This window comes from Canis lupus, chromosome X, assembly GCF_011100685.1.
Source record: "Canis lupus familiaris isolate Mischka breed German Shepherd chromosome X, alternate assembly UU_Cfam_GSD_1.0, whole genome shotgun sequence".
In the NCBI taxonomy this organism is placed as follows: domain Eukaryota; kingdom Metazoa; phylum Chordata; class Mammalia; order Carnivora; family Canidae; genus Canis; species Canis lupus.
Genome location: NC_049260.1, coordinates 106,796,828 through 106,821,302, shown reverse-complemented (window position 1 = coordinate 106,821,302; position 24,475 = coordinate 106,796,828). Strand labels below are relative to the sequence as shown.

The 24,475-nt window shown below is 43.9% G+C and overlaps 1 protein-coding gene across 4 annotated transcripts; it reads right to left on the bottom strand.

Moving 5' to 3' along the window:
- Window positions 1-1,056: 1,056 nt before the first annotated feature.
- LOC102152958 (cancer/testis antigen family 45 member A8-like) lies at window positions 1,057-9,520 on the bottom strand. Of its 4 annotated transcripts, none has more exons than XM_038586610.1 (7): window positions 9,347-9,520; window positions 6,600-6,717; window positions 6,057-6,243; window positions 4,197-4,374; window positions 2,451-2,570; window positions 1,737-1,830; window positions 1,057-1,356 (listed from the first exon to the last, which is right to left on the bottom strand). In XM_038586610.1, exons 3-7 carry the CDS (start codon window positions 6,081-6,083, stop codon window positions 1,257-1,259), a joined length of 519 nt encoding a protein of 172 aa, XP_038442538.1. In that variant the 5' UTR covers window positions 6,084-6,243; window positions 6,600-6,717; window positions 9,347-9,520; the 3' UTR covers window positions 1,057-1,256. The 4 variants fall into 4 exon arrangements, 3 of the variants coding, with proteins under 3 accessions (XP_038442538.1, XP_038442539.1, XP_038442540.1); XM_038586611.1 differs by having other exon boundaries at window positions 6,133-6,243; XR_005386015.1 differs by lacking the exon at window positions 6,057-6,243 and having other exon boundaries at window positions 1,737-1,850.
- Window positions 9,521-24,475: the final 14,955 nt, after the last annotated feature.

Below are 24,475 nucleotides of genomic sequence, written 5' to 3'. Positions count from 1 at the left end.
ATAAACACGGAACTAGCTTCTCAGGGCAAATGCTCATGGATTTCACTGGGATTATGTTACCCATCATCCTGAAGTGATGGTTTAATTGAACTGTGGTATGATCTTCTGAAGCCTCAGTTATGCTTGTGCCATGCTGGCAGTGCCTTCTGGGGTGGGGACAACATAAACTAGCAAGTGGAACACTCTACCTTAGGGTCACATAGATGGAGCTGTTTCTATAAAGACGCAATTCATGTCTTCAGCAATTAATGAGCAACAGTGTCGGGACCTCCTCTCATTAATGCTGCTTACAGGGATCCCTGGGTGGCGCAGCGGTTTGGCGCCTGTCTTTGGCCCAGGGCGGGATCCTGGAGATCCAGGATCGAATCCCACGTCGGGCTCCCGGTGCATGGAGCCTGCTTCTCCCTCTGCCTATGTCTCTGCCTCTCTCTCTCTCTCACTGTGTGCCTATCATGAATAAATAAAAATTTAAAAAAAAAATGCTGCTTACATATCCAGTAGCAAGATTTTCTTTCCCTTCCCCACAATGTTAGGATTAGCAAATGGAGAAATGTTTTCAACACGTGACCACAATGATTGCACTGAAAGGCAAATTTAGGCTAACCAACTGACCACATTGGATGCCTATCACTCTCAATCTATGAGCAAAAATGAGGTACCTCTGGGATGGAGACATGGAACCTGACAATCAAAGGAAGTAGGATTTCCAATACACACAGCCTAAGGAGTATGTGTGAAATCTCTAGAGCTCTTCTTGGTACTCCCACGATTTTTTGATTAATTATTGGGAAATTGCAACAACACAATACAGGCAGAACATCTAATGTTACAGACCTTCCAGAAATTAAAGCTAACTCATCTCCTCAGGCCAAACAACAGAACAGCTAAGGGGCTGCCTCAGACCAAGGGAATTAGAAATGGGTAGACAGTCCCCAGGAATAAATGCCAGGGAGACACAGCAACATGCCAAAGAATCAAAAATAGTAATAGTATTTACTTGATGACTTAATAATATCCCAAAACTCAGTGGAAAAAATCAAACACAAAAACATTAAGTTATTCCTTCAAACAAAATACTTAGGGCAAAAGCCCAGCTTTTACTAACAGAAACTTACAGCATTCAAGTTGCAATGCTTTTTATTAGCCACAAGAAGAAAATTTTTAGCAAACTCCTGCTAGCATGTATCAATAATATCCAGTACATTGCAGGACAGCCAACTCATTCTGCTTTCTCGTTGATCATTTCCATAATGGGATTATAAACTTAGGGTGTGAATATCTTTCTTGAGAAAGTGGTCCACTTCTAAGTTGTCTAGTATCTTCTGAAGATGAGTTATTAAGTCTTGTCTTTGAAATCTGAAAATAAAGGGATAAGTCATTAACCAAAAGATACTGGAAAAAAAACTATGAAGCAGGATTCTGTAAAAAATGCAAAGAGAAGGTCCATTTACCAGAGAATGGAAAACACATTTGCAAGGTAAGGGACAATCAAACAAGTACAAATAGTACCAGTCAAGGGTCAAGGCACACCTCAAACTCTAGTGAGAACAGAAAACACTTTGAGCTTGGAAAAACCAGTGACACACAGATAATATCAATCCAAATAGCTGGAGAAAACATGAACTCTGAGTGAGGACCACGGTTTGAGAAATGCCAGGCAGGGCCCAAACCCACACCTCCTCCAGTGTCACACTGGGCCCACTGGGAACTTACTGGTTGGTTCCTCCTACACTCACCTTGCTGCTTCTTTCATAGTATATATGACAAATTTTCTCTGCAGTTCTGGAGGTCCTTGCACTCCTTCCAGCAATTTGAGGATTTTTTCATATTCTGGACATATTTTAAAAAATCTTCAGTATTTGAAAAGTACAAGGAGGAAGTTAAATTCAATATTGGTATCTCAGCAATTGCTCAAGGGCTAAAATGTTAGAGCACGTGGGCTTTCCATGGTTATATCCAAAAGCCCGAACATAGCCATCAATAGAGCTCTGGGACATAAAACTAATTAAGGAATACTAAATGAGGGCAGCCCAGATGGCTCAGAGGTTCAGCACTTCCTTCAGCTCAGGGTGTGATCCTGAAGATCTGAGATCGAGTCCCACGTCAGGCTCCCTGCATGGAGCTTGCTTCTCCTGCCTGTGTCTCTGCCTCTCTCTCTCTCTCTCTCTCTCTCTCTCTCTCTCTCTCATGAATAAATAAATAAATAAATAAATAAATAAATAAATAAATAAATAAATAAAAATATTTTTAAAATTTTTTAAAAGGAATACTAAATGACAACAGAAAGGTTTACTGAGACATTTCAGTCCAAATAAAGAGAAACCATTCCAATCCTGAAAACCCAATTCTGGCAAAGGATGAGCCTCAAAAGCTTGGTTGAATCTAATCTAAATCACAGAATGAGAAAGATTTTCTCTGGTTTCATGGAGAGGAATTCTTATTTTGCTTACTTCCTCCAAACTGTCGAATTTCCTTCTTCAATTGCTCTTTGATTTCTATATTGATTTCCATTGGTATTGGCAGTTTATCTGTCACATCTGAGACAGACATTGATCTCATCTTGGGGTCATCTGCAGAGACAGAGAGCTGGTAATGAATCCTCTCACCAGTGCATTACTATCAGGTTTGTGAAGCAGCCCACCCTTGCTGACACTGTTTAAGTCATGAGACAAAGAATCAAACTGACTGTATGGAATGCATAAGCTCTGGAGGAATAGATTTTGACAAGTAGCTACCAGGGGGGTTTGCCCACTTTCCCTCTCCTCCCTGTGGATACTATGAAAGGTAGAAACCAGATTGAATGTGGTAGAGCTGCAATCTCATGCAATTCAACAATCGCACACAGATATCATCATGCTCCATGTCTCTAATGTTTTCATTTCATAGCAGGAGGCTATACCAGATTGATGTATTGGACCTGAAAATTTAACCTCAGTAAATATGATACAACAAAAAAGCCTCTTACATTATTGGCACTACACATACACACAGAAATGTACTTGGAAAGTATAAGCAATTAAAGAACATTTTGAGAGCCCTGGCACTCCTCATGACTTAGTGTCGCATTGCTGCTGTCTACAATGTGAAAAGCTGAACATGTCTCTTGATGTCACGATGCTTCATATTGGCACTCCATCACCAAAAATCCCCACCAGTAAATGACTCTCCTCATCAGTCTTTTCTATCTCAGGAGATCAGTTTTTTGTACTCCAAGTGTGGCAGGTCTACATCATTTCCTCATCCTTCTATATGCAGAGCATCAAGCCAAAATTGGGGATGAACAGTGAACAGGACAGAAAAACCCTTCCCTTTTGGAATGTATAATCTCCTGTGGAAGTCAGGTGATAGATGTAAAAAGAGCAAAGGGGAAAACACAGTTTGACATTGTGTCAGGGAGTAAGTAAGCAGGGATGTGATAGAGAGCAAGAGGAGAAGCCTCCGTGAGCATGTGGTCGGGCAGGGCTCACTGATGAGGTGACCCCTGGGCAAGAGGAGCAGAGGACAGAGCCAGCCTGTGCACACACAGAAGAGGAGTCTAGCTGCTGTGAGGGCCATTCAGGGCCTCTAGGAGGGGATGAACCCAGGATGTGGAGCAAAGAACAGAGACAGAGACAACAAGAAGGACAAAGAGAGGACATGTGATAGGAAGAGAGGATGGCAGGGACAAATTCTACAGGGCCTATAGACCAGGGTTGGGAGCTCAGATTTTGCTTGGACTACACAAGAGACTGGATGATAGAATAATGTTACATGTGTCACAATCTGATATCTGTGTGGACATGGTCACCCTATGCAATAGGTGGGCATCTAAGGTCAAGTGCAAAAGCAAGATCGAAGCTCAGAAGCTATGGGAGCAGGTGGATGAGGCAGGAGGCAGTGTGGAATGAGGGACAATATAATGATGGGACTCAGGAATGATGACAGTATAAGAGCCTCTAGAGAAAGAAAAGCAGAAGGAATAATTAGAATATTCAATAAGAAGAGGGAAACCAGTAGAATGCGAAGTTTTGGAAGCCATGAATGCTTCCAGGAAGGACAGAGTGAACACCTGGTCCAATGTGGCTGAGAAATTGAGGGCAGCATCAGCCAGAGCTGGTAACCTTGATGGGAAATGCTCCCGTGGTGTGGAGGACCCAGAGACCAGGCTGCTGTGGGTTAGGTAGGGAAGGGGAGGCGAGGATCGGCATCCTCATCACCTTCCAAGCACATGGCTGGGCCCCCGGGGTGGGATACTCCCTCTTCTTCCTGTTTCACTGTCAGCAGCGTCATCCTCAGCATTCTCTTAAATGGAGGCGGAGTGATAGGTTTCCCGGGACGTTTCATTTGGCTTTGGGGACCGAAAGCAGGCTCCTCTGCCTTATCAGTCATCAGTTCCTGAGGAGCATCAAGAAACATGTTCCATTAATGACAAAAATGCAACCATGCCAAGGCAATACGGAGGGTCCTCATAAAGTAAAAAATAGAATGACGCTAAGATCCAGCAATTGCACTACTAGGTATTCACCCAAAGGACACAAAAATACTGATTTGAAGGAGCACCTGAGGGACGCCTGGGTGACTCAGCAGTTGAGAGCCACCTTCCGCCCAGGGCATGATGCTAGAGTTCAGGATCAAGTCCCACATCGGACTCCCTGCATGGAGCCTGCTTCTCTCTCTTCCTATGTCTCTGCCTCTCTCTCTCTCTCTCTCTCTCTCTCTCTCTCTCTCTCTGTCTCTCATGAATAAATAAATAAAAATTTTTAAAAAATAATGAAGGGGCACATGGTGTTTACAGCAGCATTATCTGTAATAGCCAAGCTATGGTAAGAGCCCAAAAGTCCATGGACTGATAAATGGAAAAAGAAGAGGTGGTGCATATAAAATGGCCTATTACTCAACCATCACAAACAATGAAATCTTACCTGTGCAACAACATGAGTGGAGCTAGACAGCATAAGTTTATACAAAGTAAGTCATGCAGAGAAATGGAAATACCAAAGGATTTCACTAATATGTGGAATGCAAGTAACAAAACAGAGGAATATGGGAGGAGAAAGGAATGGAAAACCAGAAAACTTATTCCTAAGTACAGAGACCAAACTAAGGTTTACTGGAGGGGAGATGGGCATGGGGTCAAGTTTAATGTGTGACAGGGACTAAGGAGGACACTTGTGATGAGCACCAGGTATTGTATGAAAGTGTGTAATCACTGAATTCTATCCCTGAAACTAATATTACGCTCTTAACTAACTGGAGTTTAAATAAAAACTTAGCAAACAATACAACCATTCCAAACCTGCATTCTATATATGTATATACACATGCATCTATGTCATTAATATCATTTTCACAGGGACCAAGTTTTACAGTGGCCTCACAAACATTTTGTTCCCAGGAAACCCATCCTAACTTCCATCCAGTCTATGTGGAAAATGGGGGAGGCTAATATAGAAGTGTCATCCAAAGGCAAACACTGTACATGATGAATCAGATTGCTTCCAGAATGTGAACCCCTCAGCCAGAATTGAATATACATGATATCCTATTTGAGGAAGTAATAAACTATTCTGTATCAACTCTTTCAGGGGAGATAATTCCATTTCCTTTCCCAATTTGACTTAAACGCGGGGATCCATGGGTGGCCCAGCGGTTTAGTGCCTGCCTTCAGCCCAGGGCGTGATCCTGGAGTCCCGGGGTCGAGTCCCGCATCGGGCTCCCTGCATGGAGCCTGCTTCTCCATCTGCCTGTGTCTCTGCCTCTCTCTCTCTCTGTCTCTCATGAATAAATAAATAAAATCTTTTAAAAAAACAATTTGACAAAAACACAAGATTATCATTATTTACTGAATCTTCACAGAATGCCTCTTGTAGAGGGTGAGGGGAGAAATCTTTAATCCACCCACTTCAAATGACAGGGAGTTCAAATATGTCAGTCTAGCAGCCATATGATGGGCACTTTTCAAGCTGTTCATAGATCAGTTGGGACTTATTGGTATGACACACTAGCTGAAAGATCTCATCCAAGGATAACCCCCACATTTGCCCCATCATGTTAGAATCAACTGCTGATATCAATACCTTTACTGAACCATGGACGGTTCCCATTCAGGAGAAGCACAAAAGAGGGAAATAATTTTCATGGAACTTTTCATACCAGCCAGTTCATCTTCTAAATTCTTTCCATGTGCTGACTCACTTAAGCTTCCACAAAGCTTGTTGGTTTGCAACACTGGACACTTCCCTGGGTGACACAGAAACTGGCCCCCTACTCAAAAAGCAGAGAGAGGCTGAAGGAGGAAACCCCCCAATCCAATCCAAATCCCCCAGCTGCTATTACAAGTAGCAGCTGTAATAAGCAAGGCAATTTAGATACGAGGCTTGTCCTTGCCTGGCAGGAGGAATATATCATCCCTCCCACATGCCAGACCCTTCAAATTTATATGAAGGTCTCAACTGGGTTCAGTCACATAGGTGCACATCCAGGTGCAATCATGTCCCCTCCATGACCTCCTCAGACACTCCACACCTCAGGACTGCCTATGACAATATTCTCCATTTCCCTCTGCCACAATGAGCCCTGAGTGGTCATCCAGGAGTTTCTTTAGCATGCAGGTGGCTCACCTGGTGGCCCTCTGGCTATATCAACAGCTGGATTGCTTCCTTTCCTTTGTTGGGTTTAGGGGTGGCCTCCCCTGTTCTTTGTATCAGGTGCCCAATCTGTAATCAGACACCACAGGAGCTGCAAAAGTCCAAGGTTGAAAAGACAAAGACATAGTTTGTATAGGAAGGTCCTCTCCGTGTGCAAGAATAGCACTTGTGGCCTGCTCCCTACATGTTCATGTGGCTGCAGCTTCAGGAACCTGACATGGTCGTGTCTCTTACACATGCTAGTCAGGGAAGGAGGCAGTGTCAGGTAAGAGGAGATGGACTGGGAGTGGGATTCACCAGAGCAGGATATTACCTGCTCCCGTCTACAACGGTGCAGGCTCCAGTCTGGGTATGGTGCATCTCAGCAGGACAGGGGGATCCTAGGGGGCATAGAACACTTTCCCCTCCGTCACAGCTGTGAGGAAACACACCCTTCCTAATGAGACATCCCTTTGCAAATTCCAGAATATCCTGCCTCTCCCAGGACCCATGGGGCTTTGTGTCCTGAGCAGCAGGGCACAGTGATCCACTGTGAGTGTCGGACTATTCCTGTCTCCTGACTTCCATTGCTTTATGAGGCTGGGTGTCTCAGTAGGGGACTCCAGTCTGGGGTATAGGACAACAAACAGGCCCTACTGCTTGGTCATTGAAATGGATTAAAGCTGGGACAGTACTGTAGTCCACCAACCAGAACAAGGTGGATTTACTGTAGGCTATTTTACCTGACGCTTTAATATCCCATTCTTCCCTTCTAACATCCTGCTGCCTCCATCCATGTCCCGTACGTGATCCTTAAAACATATTGTGATCTTTATTTTTTTAATTTTTATTTATTTATGATAGTCACAGAGAGAGAGAGAGAGGCAGAGACATAGGCAGAGGGAGAAGCAGGCTCCATGCACCAGGAGCCCGACGTGGGATTCGATCCCAGGTCTCCAGGATCGCGCCCTGGGCCAAAGGCAGGCGCCAAACCGCTGCGCCACCCAGGGATCCCTATCGTGATCTTTAAAACATGACCTGGATCACTGTCTCTTTGATAAGGATATGTGTACACAGAACTTGGTTTCTCCAATCCCCTAATGGTGAAAACCTCCTTTGCCTAATGGTGGAAAGCTTGCATTAGGCCACATGTGTTGTCTACACAAAGCATGGCATATTGAGAACCCTCACTGGGAGGGAGGGGCCCACGTAATCACTTGCTACCCCCTCTTCAGGTGAGAATTTGGGCAGATGGTCCCAGATTCCTCTGGAAGTTGCCTGGGGCACTGTTCAGAAGGCACAGGGCAGGCTGTTGCTGCATTAACCTTAAGTCCCTGTATTGTTCAGGCTCATTCTGCCTGGTGCTGTGGTGTGACCTCCCTGACCACGCACGCCATCTACTGGATCTATGGGAAGGGCAGGTGTTAGCACTCAGCTAGGGCATCAGATTCCTCATGGCCAAGAGTCTCAGTGCCTTAGCAGTCAGAGTGTGCAAAACAGCAGTGGCAAACTCAAATATCTCTCCACATACCCTGACCTCACAAGGACTTATTCATGATCATCCACCGTCAGCTTCCCAGTGTCCATGACCTAGGATTCATCCCTGCATTTCAGGCCAACTGTCAGCATATTGGGCTCCAGGCCCCATGGTCAAGCAGCCATCAACCCTGATCCTTAGACCACATGGACCACACTGGGGGGTGTGCCCTGGCCTTTTTCCAGGATGGGCAGCTATGCCAGTGAACTCAGAGGGCATAGAAGCAATTCCCAAGAACTTTCCCCATCTGGGGGCTCCCGTGGCCTGGGGCTGTGCTGCCGAATTTCATTTATTGTATCAGGGGTCAGAGAGCATGGGGCATAGTGACCTATCCTCATCCATCACCAGTACCCTTCCACTTCGCTCAGGAGTCCTCCTTCTTAGTGGCTCTCAGGCTCCGTCTCAGCAACTGGACTAGAATCTGCAAGCAGGGATCCCTGGGTGGCACAGCGGTTTGGCGCCTGCCTTTGGCCCAGGGCGCGATCCTGGAGACCCGGGATCGAATCCCACGTCGGGCTCCCGGTGTATGGAGCCTGCTTCTCCCTCTGCCTATGTCTCTGTCTTTCTCTTTCTCTCTCTCTGTGTGACTATCATAAATAAATTTTAAAAAATTAACAAAAATTATAGAATCTGCAAGCATCTCGAGCCCCCTAACTTTGAAATCAGCACTGAAAATCTCCAACATCCCCTCCTCCTTCCCCCACCTTATCTGCCACCCCCAAGCCCATGGAGGGGTGTACCTGTTTCACTTTTTCTACCCTCAGATTTTCTTCCACCCAGCATCCAAGCTGCAGCCTGTCCTCAGGCACCAGTGACCATCCATCTGACACAGCAGAGGCCAGCCTGCCCCCCAGCCCGGAGCTTCCCATCTCTGTTGGGGTTACTCAGTGAAGCTCCTCCCACAAATGCTTCAGACTGCCTGGCACTGTAGGGGTATCCCTGCACAAACATGGCAGTCTTTAAGCATCTGAGGGACCTTCTCACCTCCCCACACAGACTGCAGTGGCCAAGCCTGGAATTCCCCAAGGGTGCCTCCTTCTCCAGACCCATTTCTCTGGTCTCCTGACTGGCTGGACCCTGGGAGCTCCCTTGGAGCTCTAGAAATCAGACTGGCCTTGTACAGGGAGGACAAGGAGGGACCAGGGAAGGAGGCAGCCATTCCACGTGGGTCCTGGCAGGTTTAAGAAGCTGGCAACGTACATACCAGGCTCCTCTTGGGTGACCCCAAGAGTAGATCTACAAACTGCGAACCAGAACCATAAAAGTTTGTATAGGCGACTACACTGGGTACATCCCAGGCACCTTCCAGATAGGCCCAGCAACCCTCACTCTGAAGCTGTGATCTGGTCACAGTTCCTAAGGCAGAGTGGAACTTACATTCAGGGACAAAGGTCAGAGTGAGTGGCTTCCAATGACTTGTGGCCAGCTTGGGGTCAACAGAAGGTCACATTCTCTCAGGAACTTCTCCAACAAAGGCAGAATTCTGGTAAAAACTAGGAACAAGGTAAGGAAGGTGAGATGTGGCGGTCAGGATCAGTCAGTGAGCACAAAGATTCCCGTGATGGGTGGCTGGCCTGAGGAAAGGAGCCTTCTCCTGGATCACTAGCTGACAGCCTGCAGGATCATCCTCCTTTGGAATCCCTTTATTTGGTAGAGGACCATCTTATGAAAATGATGAGATGAGGAAGGGGCAGGTCACTTTAAGAGTGGCCAGAAGGAGGATTGGCAGACCCTGAAATCCGTGGCCTGAGGCCCCAAGTACTGTGTTCACCACATTCACAAGGAACCTGTGAAAAAGGAGTGACTAGTGGAAAAGCAGCACGGGGGCTTGCTGCTATTTCCCTCATCCCACAATTGACATGCTTATTGATTCGGCCCTGTCTTTTGAAGTAGCAGAGTGTGAATCCATTTTTCTGAGAATTATCATCCTCTGCAAACTCCCTTAGTAATATTACTCAGTCATTAGAAACGACAAATACCCACCATTTGCTTTGATGTGGATGGAACTGGAGGGTGTTATGCTGAGAGAAATTAGTCAATCAGAAAAGGACAAACATTATATGGTCTCATTCATTTGGGGAATATAAAAATTAGTGAAAGGGAATAAAGGGAAAGGAAAGAAAAAGTGAAAATATCAGTGAGGGTGACAAAACATGAGAGACACCTAACTCTGGGAAACGAACAAGGGGTTATGGAAGGGGAGGTGGGTGGGGGGTTGGGGTGACTGGGTGATGGGCACTGAGGGGGGCACTTGGCAGGATGAGCACTGGGTGTTATGCTAAATGTTGGCAAATTGAACTCCAATAAAAAATTTAAAAAATATTTTAACTTAAAATTTTGATTGCATTTCACCTTATAAGCAAAATTTTAATTGCATTTGAACCAGAATAGTTGAAGATCAGGGACTGTACTAAGAGTTCATGTGAGGTGTGAGTAGCATAGATGGCTCATCAGTCTTCACAGCTGAGTCCAGTCGAGCCCAGGGACCACCCCTCTTTTAGTTTCTCAAGGCGTCTGCCTGGCACTCTCCATAGTAACTGCATGCAGTGGAGCAGAATGAGCCCTTTTCCTTCTCACAGGTGCTCTGCACTCTCTGTATTGTCACACCTGGAGTCTGGGCACCCTGGCAGAGCCTTGGTATACTGACATTCTTCACCCTAAGAATATAATAAGGACATTGCCTTTTTATGAAGAAACTCCAGACTTTGGTTATGCTAAATGTGAAAAGCAGATATTTCCAAATGGTACAATTCCAGCTGATTTCCAAATGGATCTTGTGTTTTCTCTTTCACTTGCCATGGTGAACACTGTTTTACATAGCTTGCTTTCAAACTCAGGAACAGAAAACTCTTCTCTTTTGGCTAAAATGATACAAGAACCCAACAGCTAAGTAGACATTTGCATCAAAAGAGGCTGAATCCTGTATCAATAGTATAACTAAGGGCCTGGTCCATTACCCAGATTCTCTTTGCTTTTTTGAAGACACTTGATCCCAGTTCAGGTTTCTCCTTATGATCGCTCTTCAGTGACATGCTACTTAAGTCCTTAATGCTGTCACATAATTCCCTAGCACTCCCAGTGGAAGTCCTAAGGTTCACTGTAAATGAATACTTTCCTGCCCATGTTCACCAGCACCAATTATTTTGCTCTACATGGCATCAATCAGAATGTGACAATTTCTTAGCTCAGGCCCCAAATAGCAAATGCACATTTTGAAAGATACTATTGTCAATAGGCTTGACCATTGCCTCACATAGAATCTTGTATTCAATAATCAGAATATAATTCTTCTCAAGGATTCAAACATTGGCAATGGTGTCAACAAAATCAAATTTTTAATTGAATGTAGACTATGATCTCTAAGCAAATTGAAATTAAATTAGCACTTCTAAGCAATACACCAAAAGGCTCTCCAAAATTTGATAACATGGTTTAAATCAGTATTTATTACTGAAATCTAGGAAAACATCATGTAACATACTCTGTGGGACACACGTAATGAGGAACAGAGAGGAAAACTTATAGCTTTATATGTTTCTCTTAGAAAAGAAAAATGGCTGCAAATTATCAAGTTCTGTCCATGGAGGAAGGTGCAAAAAAGACTACAATAATTACAGAAAAGTAGAATGAGAGCTATGTTGTGTCCTGAATGCTCATCTCTCCCCACAAGCATGTATTGAAATCCAGACCCCGAAAGAAGCTAGTATTAGGAGGCATCAGGGAACTTTGGCAGGTCCTGAGGTCAGGACAAGGTCACGACCCTGAATGGGATTAGTGCTTCAGAAAGAAGGCTCCAAAGAGATCCCGAACCCTCCCAGCACTGAGAGGAGAGAGGGTGCCAGTTCCCCAACCAGGCAGTGGACCTTCCCTAGATCACCTTGGTGCCAATACCTTGGTCCTGGGCTTCCCAGCCTCCACAGGCAGGGCCAACACGTGTCTGTCCTTGTCATCCTCTGAGTTTATGGCATGCTACTATGGCAGCCAGAACAGACTAAGACAGCTCCTCAAAGGAAAGCATAAGTTGATGACAACAAAAAGAAAAATGACCAAAAAGATGTTCAACAAAAGCAGAAGTTGTTTGCTGACACAACTAACAGCCCACACCATCCTTGGCACAATTATCAAGGACAATTTAGACATAGATAAACAACACTAGCAATCAAGAAGGAGCCCAAGCCCTACATCCAGAAGACATTTTTGTGCAAGACAGCAGGAACACCCAGAATGATGTTATATCAAATTTGGAAACTGACATGAAACAGACACTTTTCTAGAACAATGAAACCTACCAAATTCCACCAAGAAGAAACAGAAAATCTGTATGCTCCTGTATGTGGTGCCACTTTTAGCACCAAATGAAGAGCCTTCCTATCCCAGGGGCTTCTCTGGGGAGCCCTTCAAACATTCAGGAGGGAAATAATACCAGTCTTACACAGACTCTTTCAGAAAAGAGAAGAAAGTGTGTGAGTTCCCTTCTCATTTTATGAGGACAGTATAAACGTGTTACCAACATCTAACAAAAACTGCGGAAGAATAGAAAACGAAGGATCCAAATCTCTCTCCTGAACATAGGCACATGACTTCTAAACAAATGATTATCAAATGAAATTAAACAGGACATTAAAAAAACAAGAATCAGTGGTTTCTGGGTCTTTTGCTGGAAGGCGACACTGGTTTCACCCTGGAGCATTCACCAGTGTAATGTGCTACATGAACAGCAGAAACCAGGGAAAAAGAGAGTGACATGCTGGGCTCCTGGGTGGCTCAATTGGTTAAATGTCTGTCTTACGCTTAGGTCATGATTCCTAGGTCCTGATATGGGGAGCATTGGGCTCCCTACTCATCGGGGAGTCTGATTGCCCATCTGCCCCACTCCCCTGCTCATGCTCCTTCTGTGTGTGTGTGTGTGTTTCATTCTCCCACATGAGTGGGAGAATTTGCATGCAGCAAATTCTCTCACAAATAAATAAAATCATAAAATAGAGAGACATGGGGGCACATGGGTGGCTCATTTTTTAAGCATCTGACATTTGATTTCAGCTCAGTTTATGATCTCAATGTGCTAAGCTTGTGCCCCAAACTGGGCTCATGCTGGATGTGAAGCCTACATGAGATTCTCTCCCTCCCCCTCTGCCACTCCACACCCTGCTTCTGTGCCCACAAGCTATTTCCCTAAAAAAGAGATAATGACAATACAAAACAGATCAACTGAAGACACACAAAATTATATATTTAAATATATGTAAATACAAACATATATGTTAAACCTAGATTATTTCAAAAATACAAATATCTAAATAAAATGTGATAAAAGCCCTGGAAAAACACTTCATAAAAGACACACATGAATGGCCAATAAACTATATTAACCAGCACAAAATGCTCATTTAGAAATAATGAGAGTTCTCTGCATACTCATTCAGGTGGCTGAGATTAAATACTGCCTATATAGCAAGTGTTTGTGACTACATAATACAACCAGCTCTACATTGTCAGCCCCAAATTCCCACTTGATACCCAAGGTCACAGTTAAAAGGTTAGATGGAACCCCTGTAAGACTGAGATACATAAATCAAGGAAAAGTACTGCACCCCAGGCTGAGACAGAGCACCCAAGTAAGAAGAAACCACCCCAAAATGCATTACAGCACCCTACTAAGACCTCACTGCAAAGGCTGGGAAAGACAACACCTGGGAAAATCCACCCCCTAAAGCAGAGACAGAGGTCCCTAAATCCTCCCCAGCCAGGATTGAGATACAGTAGCCAAGGAAGAGTAGCCCTCCCCATACCTAAGGGAGATGAAGTGCCCAAGGAAACCTCCTCACCTAGGGCTGAGAGAGTACACTCAAGGCACAGCCCCCCTTCTTGGCAAAAATGGACTTTCCAGGAAGATTCTCAGCTCCCCAGACCTCAGAGGGAGCGCCAAAAAAGAGCCCAAAGCCCCAGTGCTGACAAAGTACCCAAGGTGAATTTGTCTCCCTGCCAAGACTCAGAGGGAGCCCCCCATGGAAAGATCCCTCTAGTAGTAAAGCATCCAAGATACAGCACCCCCACAGGAGGTGACAGAGAACCCAGGAATGTCTCCCCTGGACTCAGACACCCACTGGGGACCAGTCGAATACCAGAAAAGCCCAGGCTCATCGGGGCTGAGATAAAGCACCCAAGGAAAAGTGTCCCCTCAGACTGAGCTAAGCACCAAGGAGAGTGTCTCACAGGCTGAGGTAGAAGCCCTCAGGGAGAGGAACCTAAGGGCTGAGGTAACGCACCTCTGGAAACATTCCCCTCACAGAGCTTGAATAGAGCAGCAGGAAGCACCCCTCACTCCCTACTTTGGACTGAGATAATCACGCAAAGATGCATCCCCTCCCAGTGCTGAGAGAATTCCACAAGGAAAGGCCCTCACAGAACTCAGAGACAGCATCAAGGACAGCCTCCTCTCCAACATGGCTGAGATAACCTGCCCAGGACAGGCCTTCTCCTGAGTTGAGACCAGAACCCAAGCACAGGTCTCCACAGGCTGAGGTAGATCACCCAGGAAGATACCACAACCAAGGAAGAAGCACCCCCAGGGAACAGAGAGAGCCCCCAGGAATAGAATCCACAATCCCAATGGGAAAATCCTCACCTTGTTCCAGGAGCCTGTTGAGCACCTCACACAATGGCAGCAATGCCTCTCAGGTGGAACTTTCTAGAATGTGCCCAATGGGAGTTCCTGGAAATACGTGACCTGTGGGGTCTGGGAGTGCTGTGCACAGGGAGGTGTCTGTTAGGAAAGCTCTTATCTGTCATTACTGCCCCAGGGAGTGTAAGGGAACCAGTGAGCACCTCACATAATGGCAGTAAAGTGGTGGTGCCTCTCAGGTGGAACTTTCTAGAATGTGCCTTCTGGGATTTGCTGGAAATACACCCCCTAGGGGGTCTGGGAGTGTTGAGAACAGGGAGATGTCAGGGGAGAAGACTCTGATCTATTATTACTGACCCCAGGGGGGATAAGGGAAGCAGCAGTCCATGGGGCCTTGCTGGCCACACTGCTCTACTGCAGCCTGGCCCAAAGAAGCTGTGTGCGGTGGAGAGCCTGGTGCTGGAGAGACCTGGCGCCTCCCCAGGAGCCTACTGTGCCAGCTGCCCTAAACCTGGAAGCTATTCTTCCTGGTCACGTCTCAAGCGCCTCCTGTAGGCAGAACTCGGTCACACATGCCACAAGAAAAATCCTTTATATGAACCAGAATACTTTTCACGTATCAGCTAAAGAGTTGATATTGTTGGGCATGTGGATGTCCAATTTTCTCAGCACCATTTATTGAAGAGACTTTTTTCCAGTTGAGAGTCTTTCCTGCTTTGTCAATATGAGTTGACCATAAAGTTGAGGGTCCACCTCTGGATTCTCTATTCTGTTCCATGGATCTATGTGTCTGTTTTTGTGCCAGTACCACACTGTCTTGATGACCACAGCTTTGCAGTACAACCTGAAACTGGCATTGTGATGCCCCCAGCTATGGTTTACTTTTCTTTTCTTTTTTTTTTAATTTTTATTTATTTGTGATAGTCACAGAGAGAGAGAGAGAATGAGGCAGAGACACAGGCAGAGGGAGAAGCAGGCTCCATGCACCAGGAGCCCAACGTGGGATTCGATCCCGGGTCTCCAGGATCGCGCCCTGGGCCAAAGGCAGGCGCCAAACCGCTGCGCCACCCAGGGATCCCTATGGTTTACTTTTCAATATTGCCCTGGCTATTCGGGATCTTTTATGATTCCACACAAATCTTAGGATGATTTGTTCCAACTCTCTGAAGAAAGTCCATGGTATTTTGATAGGGATTTCATTAAACGTGTAAATTGCCCTGGGTAACATTGACATTTTCACAATATTAATTCTTCCAATCCATGAGCAAGGAATATTTTTCCCATCTCTTTGTGTCTTCCTCAATTTCCTTCAGAAGTGTTCTGTAGTTTTTAGGGTATAGATTCTTTACCTTTTGGATAGGCTTATTCCTAGGTATCTTATGCTTTTGGGTGCAATTGTAAATGGGATTGACTCCTTAATTTCACTTTCTTCAGTATCATTATTAGTGTTGAGGAATGCCACTAACTTTTGGGCATTGATTTTGTATCCTGCCACACTACTGAATTGCTGTATGAGTTCTAGCAATTTTTGGGGTGGAGTCTTTTGGGTTTTCTATGTATAGTATCATGTCATCTACAAAGAGGGAGAGTTTGACTTCTATTTTGCAAATTTGAATGCCTTTTATTTCTTTTTGTTGCCTGATTGCTGAAGCTAGGACTTCTAGTACCATGTGAATAGCAGTGGTGAGAAGGGACATCCTTGTCATGTTCCTGACCTTAGGGGAAAGGCTCTCAGTGTTCCCCACTGAGAATGATGTTTGCTGTGAGCTTTTTGTAGATGGCTTTTAAGATGCTGAGGAATGTTCCCTCTATCCCTACACTCTGAAGAGTTTTGATCAGGAATGGATGCTGTAATTTGTCAAATGCTTTCTCTGCATCTATTGAGAGCATCATATGGTTCTTGTTTTTTCTCTTGTTCATATGATATATCACATTGATTGCTTAATGAGTGTTGAACCAGCCTTGGATCCCTGGGATAAATCCCACTTGGTCATGGTGAATAATCTTCTTAATGTACTGTTGGATCCTATTGGCTAGCATTACACCATACAGAAATATGAACTCAAAAAGGATGAAAGATATAAATGTGAGACAAGAATTCATCAAAATCCTAGAGTAAAACACAGGCAACACCCTCTTTGAACTTGGCCACAGTAACTTCTTGCAAGATACATCCATGAAGGCAAGAGAAACAAAAGCAAAAATGAACTATTGGGACTTCATCAAGATCAGAAGCTTTTGCACAGCAAAAGAAACAATCAACAAAACTAAAACACAACCTACAGAATGGGAGAAGATATTTGCAAATGATGTATCAGATAAAGGACTAGTATCCAAGATCTATAAAGAGCTTATTAAACTCAACAGCAAAGAAACAAACAATCCAATCATAAAATGGGCAAAAGACATAAACAGAACTTTCACAGAGGAAGACATAGACATGGCCAACATGCACATGAGAAAGTGCTCCTCAGCATTGGCCATCAGGGAAATACAAATCAACACTACAATGAGATACCACCTCACACCAGTGAGAATGGGGAAAATTCACAAGACAGGAAACAACGAATGTTGGAGAGGATGTGGAGAAAGGGGAACCCTCTTGCCCTGTTGATGGGAATGGGAACTGCTGCAGCCACTCTGGAAAACTGTATGGAGGTTCCTCAAAGAGTTAAAAATAGATCTGCCCTACGACCCAGCAAGTGCACTGCTGAGGATTTACCCCAAAGATACAGCAGTGAAATGCCAGGACACTTGCACCCCGATGCTTATAGCAGCAATGTCCACAATAGCCAAACTGTGGCTGGAGCCTCGGTGTCCATCAAAAGATGAATGGATAAAGAAGATGTGGTCTATATATACAATGGAATATTACTTAGCCATTAGAAATGACAAATACCCGCCATTTGCTTCGATGTGGATGAAATGGGAGGGTATTATGCTGAGTGAAATAAGTCAATCGGAGAAGGACAAACATTATATGGTCTCATTCATTTGGGGAATATAAAAAATAGTAAAAGAGAATAAAGTGGAGAGGAGAAAAAATGAGTGGGAAATATCAGAAAGGGAGACAGAACATGAGAGACTCCTAACTCTGGGAAATGAACAAGGGGTGGTGGAAATGGAGGTGGGCAGGAGGTGGGGGTGACTGGGTGTTGGGCACTGAGGGGGACACTTGATAGATGAGCACTTGTTGTTATGCTATATGTTGGCAAATTGAACTCCAATAAAAAAATAAATAAATAACAAGTGGAAAGAAAAAAAAATAAAGTGCCCAGGGAGCTGAGGAGAGTGCAGTGGAATGGTGCTCATCACAATAGCCCAAAGTTCACTGTTCCTCCTGGGATCTAGACATATTTATTGAGTGATCTCTCTTTCCATTCTTTCCAGCCTTGGGTTAATTTGCACAGTTCTGAAACCATTTATTCAGACAGGATTTTCCCCTGTTCTCATTACTTGTTTGCTGGAGTGGATTTTCACAGGCCCTTCCTCCACCAACCAGAAGTGATTCCTAGTATATGCTATAATGTAAATGAAATATACAATCCAACCATCTGGGAATTATTTATATTGCTTTCTTTTTTCTTCTGGAAGGAAGCTTGTATAGGCAGTGCCTGCATATTGAGAAAACTACCTATAACCAGGCCTCCCAGATTGCTTCTCTGGCCAATTGATTCCATGAAATGGACATGAGGACATGGGGCAGATTTAGAGAATGTATTGGTTTTTAACTTTGAGTAACAAGTTACCCAAATTCAGTGACCAAAATGTTCCCACAAACCCAGTGAGTGAAACAATACCCGTTTCTTATTTCTTCTCTCAAGTTCCATAGCTACAAATTTGGGATGGTCTCATCTGGAGTCTCTGACTCGGGGCTTAAAAAGCAGACATTATAATTGTGGCCAAGAGAAGTCCTCCTTTGGAAGGCCTGAGGTGCAGTGGCCTCCAACCTCGTTCAGAATTGTTGGCACAATCCAATATCCTGCCACGTGAAAGTCTCATCCTTGGTTTCTCAACACATGTGAACTGCAAGCCACTCTCACCTCTTTGAGCCTGCCATCAAATCCCTCTCCTGACATCTTCAAGGCAGCGAGGCCACAGAACACATTGTTCCCATGCAACAATAACCTTACCTGAGAACTTCTACTTTTAAACCGCTGAGCCACCTGGGCTGGCCCTTATAAATGACGGTGGCAGAAGGGGATCAAAATAGAGAAAAAAGTGGTTGAATATTTTCCAATAAATTTGGTGGTTGATGTTTCTGCACAAAATAATTGTCCTCTCAAAAGATCCCAGGAAATGACTGAAAGTCCAAATGCTTTAGTATTTTAAAATCTAATTGAACTCAGATAATTATAATGTTGAGGGTCAGATTTCTATTATATACTGTTGATATAGCTATGAGTCTAGCTCATTATAAAAAAAAGACTTCTGTGTCATGTTTCTCTTGTAAAATTAGAAATAAATGTTTCATGCTTCCAGGAAAATATGTTAAATGTGACATATTGTTGAGAACAAAGAAAGCTAAATGTGTTCTTGCCTCTTGATTGTGTACCAGATATGACTAATCCCAACCAAAATTTATAATTATTATGTAAGTTCACACTAAGGATAATATCAGACATTTAATATTTTTATTGGCTTGGTTGAACTGAAAAGAAGTTGACTACAGACTATCAGATAAAAATTCTAATGCATTGTAAGAATCTGACATTGTCATTAAAATGCTCAGGCCAGGGACATGATCAGGGACCAACTAGAACAGGCACAGAGAAGTGTGCATGGACCCATTATGCCTGCAAAAATGATTGTGCCAAATTTGTGTCTTGATGGGCACATTTCTCGATGACAAATGACTGAGAAATATTCTTTCTGTCTGTTAGAAAACTATATTTAAATACAAATGAGACACACTGAGGCATCAAACCAAATGCAATCAAGACACTATTGCACACAAATTACACACTACCACAAAAATTTTTTAAATATTTATTTACTTTTCACAGAGTGTGTGTGTGCGTGTGATCAGCGACAAGGGGCAGAGGGAGAGAGAGAATCTCAAGCAGACTCCCTGCTGATTGCAGAACCCATTGTGGGACTCCATTTCATGAACCTGAGATCATAATCTGAGCCAAACCCAAAGATCAGGTGTTCAACCAAATGAGGCACCCAGGCACCCAGAGACCTCCACAAGATTTTGAATGATATAATATCAAATGACATAAATACATTGTACCAAATCAAATACATATCAGGAAATAGACTACAATTTCTTATCTAACTTATATAAGTGGGATGGTAATATGAACAAAGCAGAGGAAGGAAATAAGGTTCTAAGATCATAAACCATGACTGTGTATGAAGCCATTTGCTTAAAAGAAATTCTATTCCCTAGCTTACACAAATGAAAGAAAGTAATTTTGAAAGTGTGTAAAAAAAAGTGTGTTTGATGATTGTGTGGCCATAACAAAGATGAGAATATATTTCTTCAGTATCCAGTGAAGGGAAGAAAAGTATAGAACTTAGAAATACACAAATCACCAGATGAGACTTTTAATTATTAAGGAGGACAATACATATAAAATAGAAATCAGGGAGTTACAAATGTACTAATTTCACATTTGAAATGGAGATATTTCAAATTATATGAAGTGTCTTTTAGGCTTGGAATTTTTAATGCAAAAAAAAATGTTACTTTGTGTGACTATATCCGATTTACCAAAAGAAGCTTCTGATGTGATTCATAAATGTGCTGACAGTATAAGTTCTGTAGAAATTTCAATGATAATCTCAGATTAAGGCAGAGACAATATCTAGACTTTGTTACACATCAGAATCTTGTTTGGATCTCATAAAACTGACTCATGAATTTTTCCTTTGTTCACTCTTGTCCATATGTAGCAGTAGCCTTCAGATTTATATTAAATAACACCAATCAAAGCAGCATCCTGCAAAGGAACTTTCAGTAAGCTGAAGTTAAATAAAAATCATTATATACCATCAGTTGGCAAGAAAAATTGACACTCATGGTAATTTGTTCATCAAAAATGACATTGGCAAAGAAATATATTTGGAAAATATGATTAATGAGTCTGCTACCAAGAAAGCCAGAAAATAATTATAATAAATTCTATTTGGGAACAAAATATTCAAATGGAAAATAATATTGTGAGTGAAGGTACACCTAATTTTCAATTTTATAATATCTTTTCAATGATGTTTTTAAAATATTTTTACTTACTTGTTTTAATTCCAATATAATTAACATGTGTAATATTAGCTTTGGGTGTACAATATAAGGATTCAACAATTCTGTACATTACTTTGTTCATCATGATGACTGGATTCTTAACCCCCATCACCTATTTCACCCATCACTGCACCCCTTCTCCTCTGATAACCACCACTTTGTTCTCTGTAGTCAAGAGGCTTTTGTTTGTCTTACTTTCTTTGTCTTTTTTGTTACTTAAATTGTACATAGGAGTGAAATCATGTTATTTGTCTTTCCCTGACAAATGTACTAAGAAGATGTTGTACATACTACTGATGGTCTTACTATAGATGGGGTGACACAGCAACACTCTGAGGAGGTGGCATTTCAGGAGAGAGGGGAAGGATGAGATGTGGGAAGCAGAGGTGAGGCAGCGGGAAGTAGAGCTGCAAAGGCCCCAGAATGGGTGCAGGCTGCCAGGTACTGGAAACAGCACCTGGTGTGGCTGCAGCTTAGGGATTGTGGGAAAAGAGGGGACCCAAGAGTGCTTGGATAGATCCGTGGCTCTTCTCAGTTGTCCCTTCTGTGATGTACTTGTCAGTCCTTCCTGGCTCAATGGTTCAAGATCATGGTTAAAACAGTTTAAACACAGGTCTGGACAGCCCACTGCTGCCCAGATAAGGGAATTTTGCTAGAAGCTGATCACTCTATTCCTCCTTTGATGTTCTCTGACCATTACTTTAAGAGATTACATGAAAAAATAAATAAATTAATTAATTAATTAATTAAATAAATAAATAAGAGATTACATGAACTGGGTAATGAACTCATGGAAAGTCAACTAGAAGCAGATCATCAGGTGTCAGTAGAAACCTGCTGAACACTCAAGGGCACAAGGCTGTGGAACCCTGATTCTTGTTCTTCTGAGATGATGTGCATGTTATGTAAAACTCTTTCCTTAACCATCAGGGTAAGTTGTCATGGAAGCAGGACAGGAAGATAACACCTGGGTTAAGGTCACCCCCTCATCAAGGCTCCTCAAACCATCTCTGGGTCCTGAGACCCAATTGCTTGTCTGTCCTCCATCAGTAAGAGTTGATGCTACCACTTCCTGAGTGGGTCACCTTGCCTGTCCCCTCACAGCCTTGGCCTGAATCTCCTCACAATAGAAGGACAAAATAATCTCTATTCCATAGAGCCTAAGAAGTGGAAGAGGTCTAACATTCCTAGTGTGTTCAGGGCCTGGACACAGTGGTACCCAGAAATTCATGAGTTCATGCTGAGGGTAATGAAGACTGATTGCTGGGCTCCTTAGTGCTGTGTGACCACTACACGGGGACGGATTCCAGGGAACCTGGTACACAAGGGAGACACTCAATGCACAGAAGAGCTCTGCCACAGGCCCATATGCTCTTGTGGGGCAGGAACATCGCCCCAAAGGAGATGTGGGCTTTAGCTTTCAGTAGACTCTCTACAGTTAATGTGAACTGGTTTTCTAAGTCAGTCCCCTTGAAAGGAGACTTTGTTGTTTTAGGTGCAGGCAATCAGAAGCCCATACTTTCTTCCTTGATCCACCTCATGTTGCAGAAATTGTTTGTCTAGGAGCACTCAGTCTTCTGTGCTGGTCTCTTCAACTGGGGACCCTCATCCTGTACTAAGAGGAATGGAGTTCTTGCTATGCACTTTATGAAAATTAATAAAGGGAAACTTCACTAAGTTGGAGTCAAGAGGTCACAAGGGGGAGTTCTCAAACCCTACCATCTGTGGCCAACTGTGAATCCAAGAGGATGAGATGTACCTTGCAAGTGCATACTGCTTCAGCTACTAGTTTATTATCCCAGAAGGAGGGAGAAAGATTTTCCTACTCTCCCCAGCAGCAGCCCAATGAAACACAGTAACAGTGCAGCAAGATGAGAGAAAGTCACAGCCCAGCCATGAAAAACAGTCACAGGCCAGCCATGAGAGACAGTCACAGGTCAGCCAATGACGGACAGTCACAGCCCAGCCAATGAGAGACAGTCACAGCCCAGCCAATGAGGGACAGTCACAATCCAGCCATTGAGGGACAGCACAGGTCAGCCAGTGAGAAGCTGCTCTACTTCCAATCCCAGTTTATTCCAGTGGACTTCTTGTTTACAACTGCCCCCTCTCTTATATAAAAGAGCCTTACTCTCCTTTGTTCTCTGGACTTCCCTATGGTTTTGCTGTAGATTTCTGTCCTGGATTGCAGTTCTTTACCTTTCCTAAATAAACAAATTTTGCTGGCAAAATAACTGATAGTTTCATTTTAAGGTTAACGACTTTTCACTTGGCAAGGCAAAGTCCTCTCACTTTTTATTCTTTAGATCTCAATTTAGTAAGGAATCCAGTTTCCCATTGTGAAGCACAGGAATGGTGCTACCCCATTCTCAAGAGCATACGCCATGGAGTGAGAGACACCCGGATTTAACTCTGGCTTCAGCTCCCAGCGAGCTGTTGGACCTGGAGCAAGGATATGCTCTCTGGGGTCTCAGTTTCCTCAGGGGTTGAGAGTAAATCTAGACCCTGCCTCATAAGATGGCTATGAGGTTGAGATGAGCAGGATGGTAAGTATCCAAAGTCCACCCTGGCCCATTTTAGGCATTCTGTTAATGTTCTTCTCAGGCTTGGTGCTGCCTAGAGTGGACAGTCATGGCACAGTACCTGGGAGAGGCTACAGGCTCTGCAGTGGGGAAATGTTCACAGTGGGTCATTCACTGGTTGTCTGTGATCTCTACTGGGGAACACACAGACAGCAGACCCTCCTCTAGGCCAGGGATAAGTGGAGGGGCAGATATGGGCCCTGTGTGACAGAGTAGCTCTTCCTGGCAGTCCTCAGGGCTCAAGAACCGAGGCAGAGGCTGAGCCCCCCCCCCCAATCCTGGGACCTCCTGTCAGGGAGGGAGAGTCAGCAGAGAATGCTCCAGATCCAGGGTCAGGTGACAAATAAGGACCAATGACAGACTGTGGGCCAGGCGCATGCAGAGGCTATGTGGTCCGGAGGCAGCATTGGAGGAATATAAAGAACTTGGCTTCAAGCCAGACCTGGCTCTGAGTGTTTGGTCCAGGTCCACCCATATTTGTTCATGACCTGGGGTTATATACCTAACCTCTCTGTGTTTCCACATCCCCTCCTGCAGTCTGAGGCCCTTGACAGCATCAACCTCCCAGGTTGAGGATGAGGATTAAAAATAATCCATTCAGTATTTGCTAGAAACCATCTAAGTGCCAGCTGCTTATTTAGGTCTGAAAGGAACTGGGCTCTCTTCCCATTGTTCTTCCATTCCAGTTGGGAAATAACAATGGTAGACAAGCAGAAGAACTGTGAGAAAATATCAGCACACTTAAAAAAAAAGTTGTAATTGAATAAGAGATGTGAAATGAGTGGTGTGGATCATGTCAGATGGTGAACAACAATGTGTGACAGCAACCCTTTCCTACCATTATAAGGGACACAAAAAGCAGTGTTTTAGCTCTGGTAG

Excerpts from the sequence above, each read along its gene's own strand:
- LOC102152958 (XM_038586610.1), bottom strand. The coding sequence starts at position 6,083 with ATGGGAACCGTCCATGGTTCAGTAAAG. Across the intron at positions 1,831-2,450 it reads AATTCGACAGTTTGGAGGAA|AATATGAAAAAATCCTCAAA; the intron begins GTAAGCAAAATA and ends AAATATGTCCAG. Across the intron at positions 1,357-1,736 it reads ACTATGAAAGAAGCAGCAAG|ATTTCAAAGACAAGACTTAA; the intron begins GTGAGTGTAGGA and ends CTTTATTTTCAG.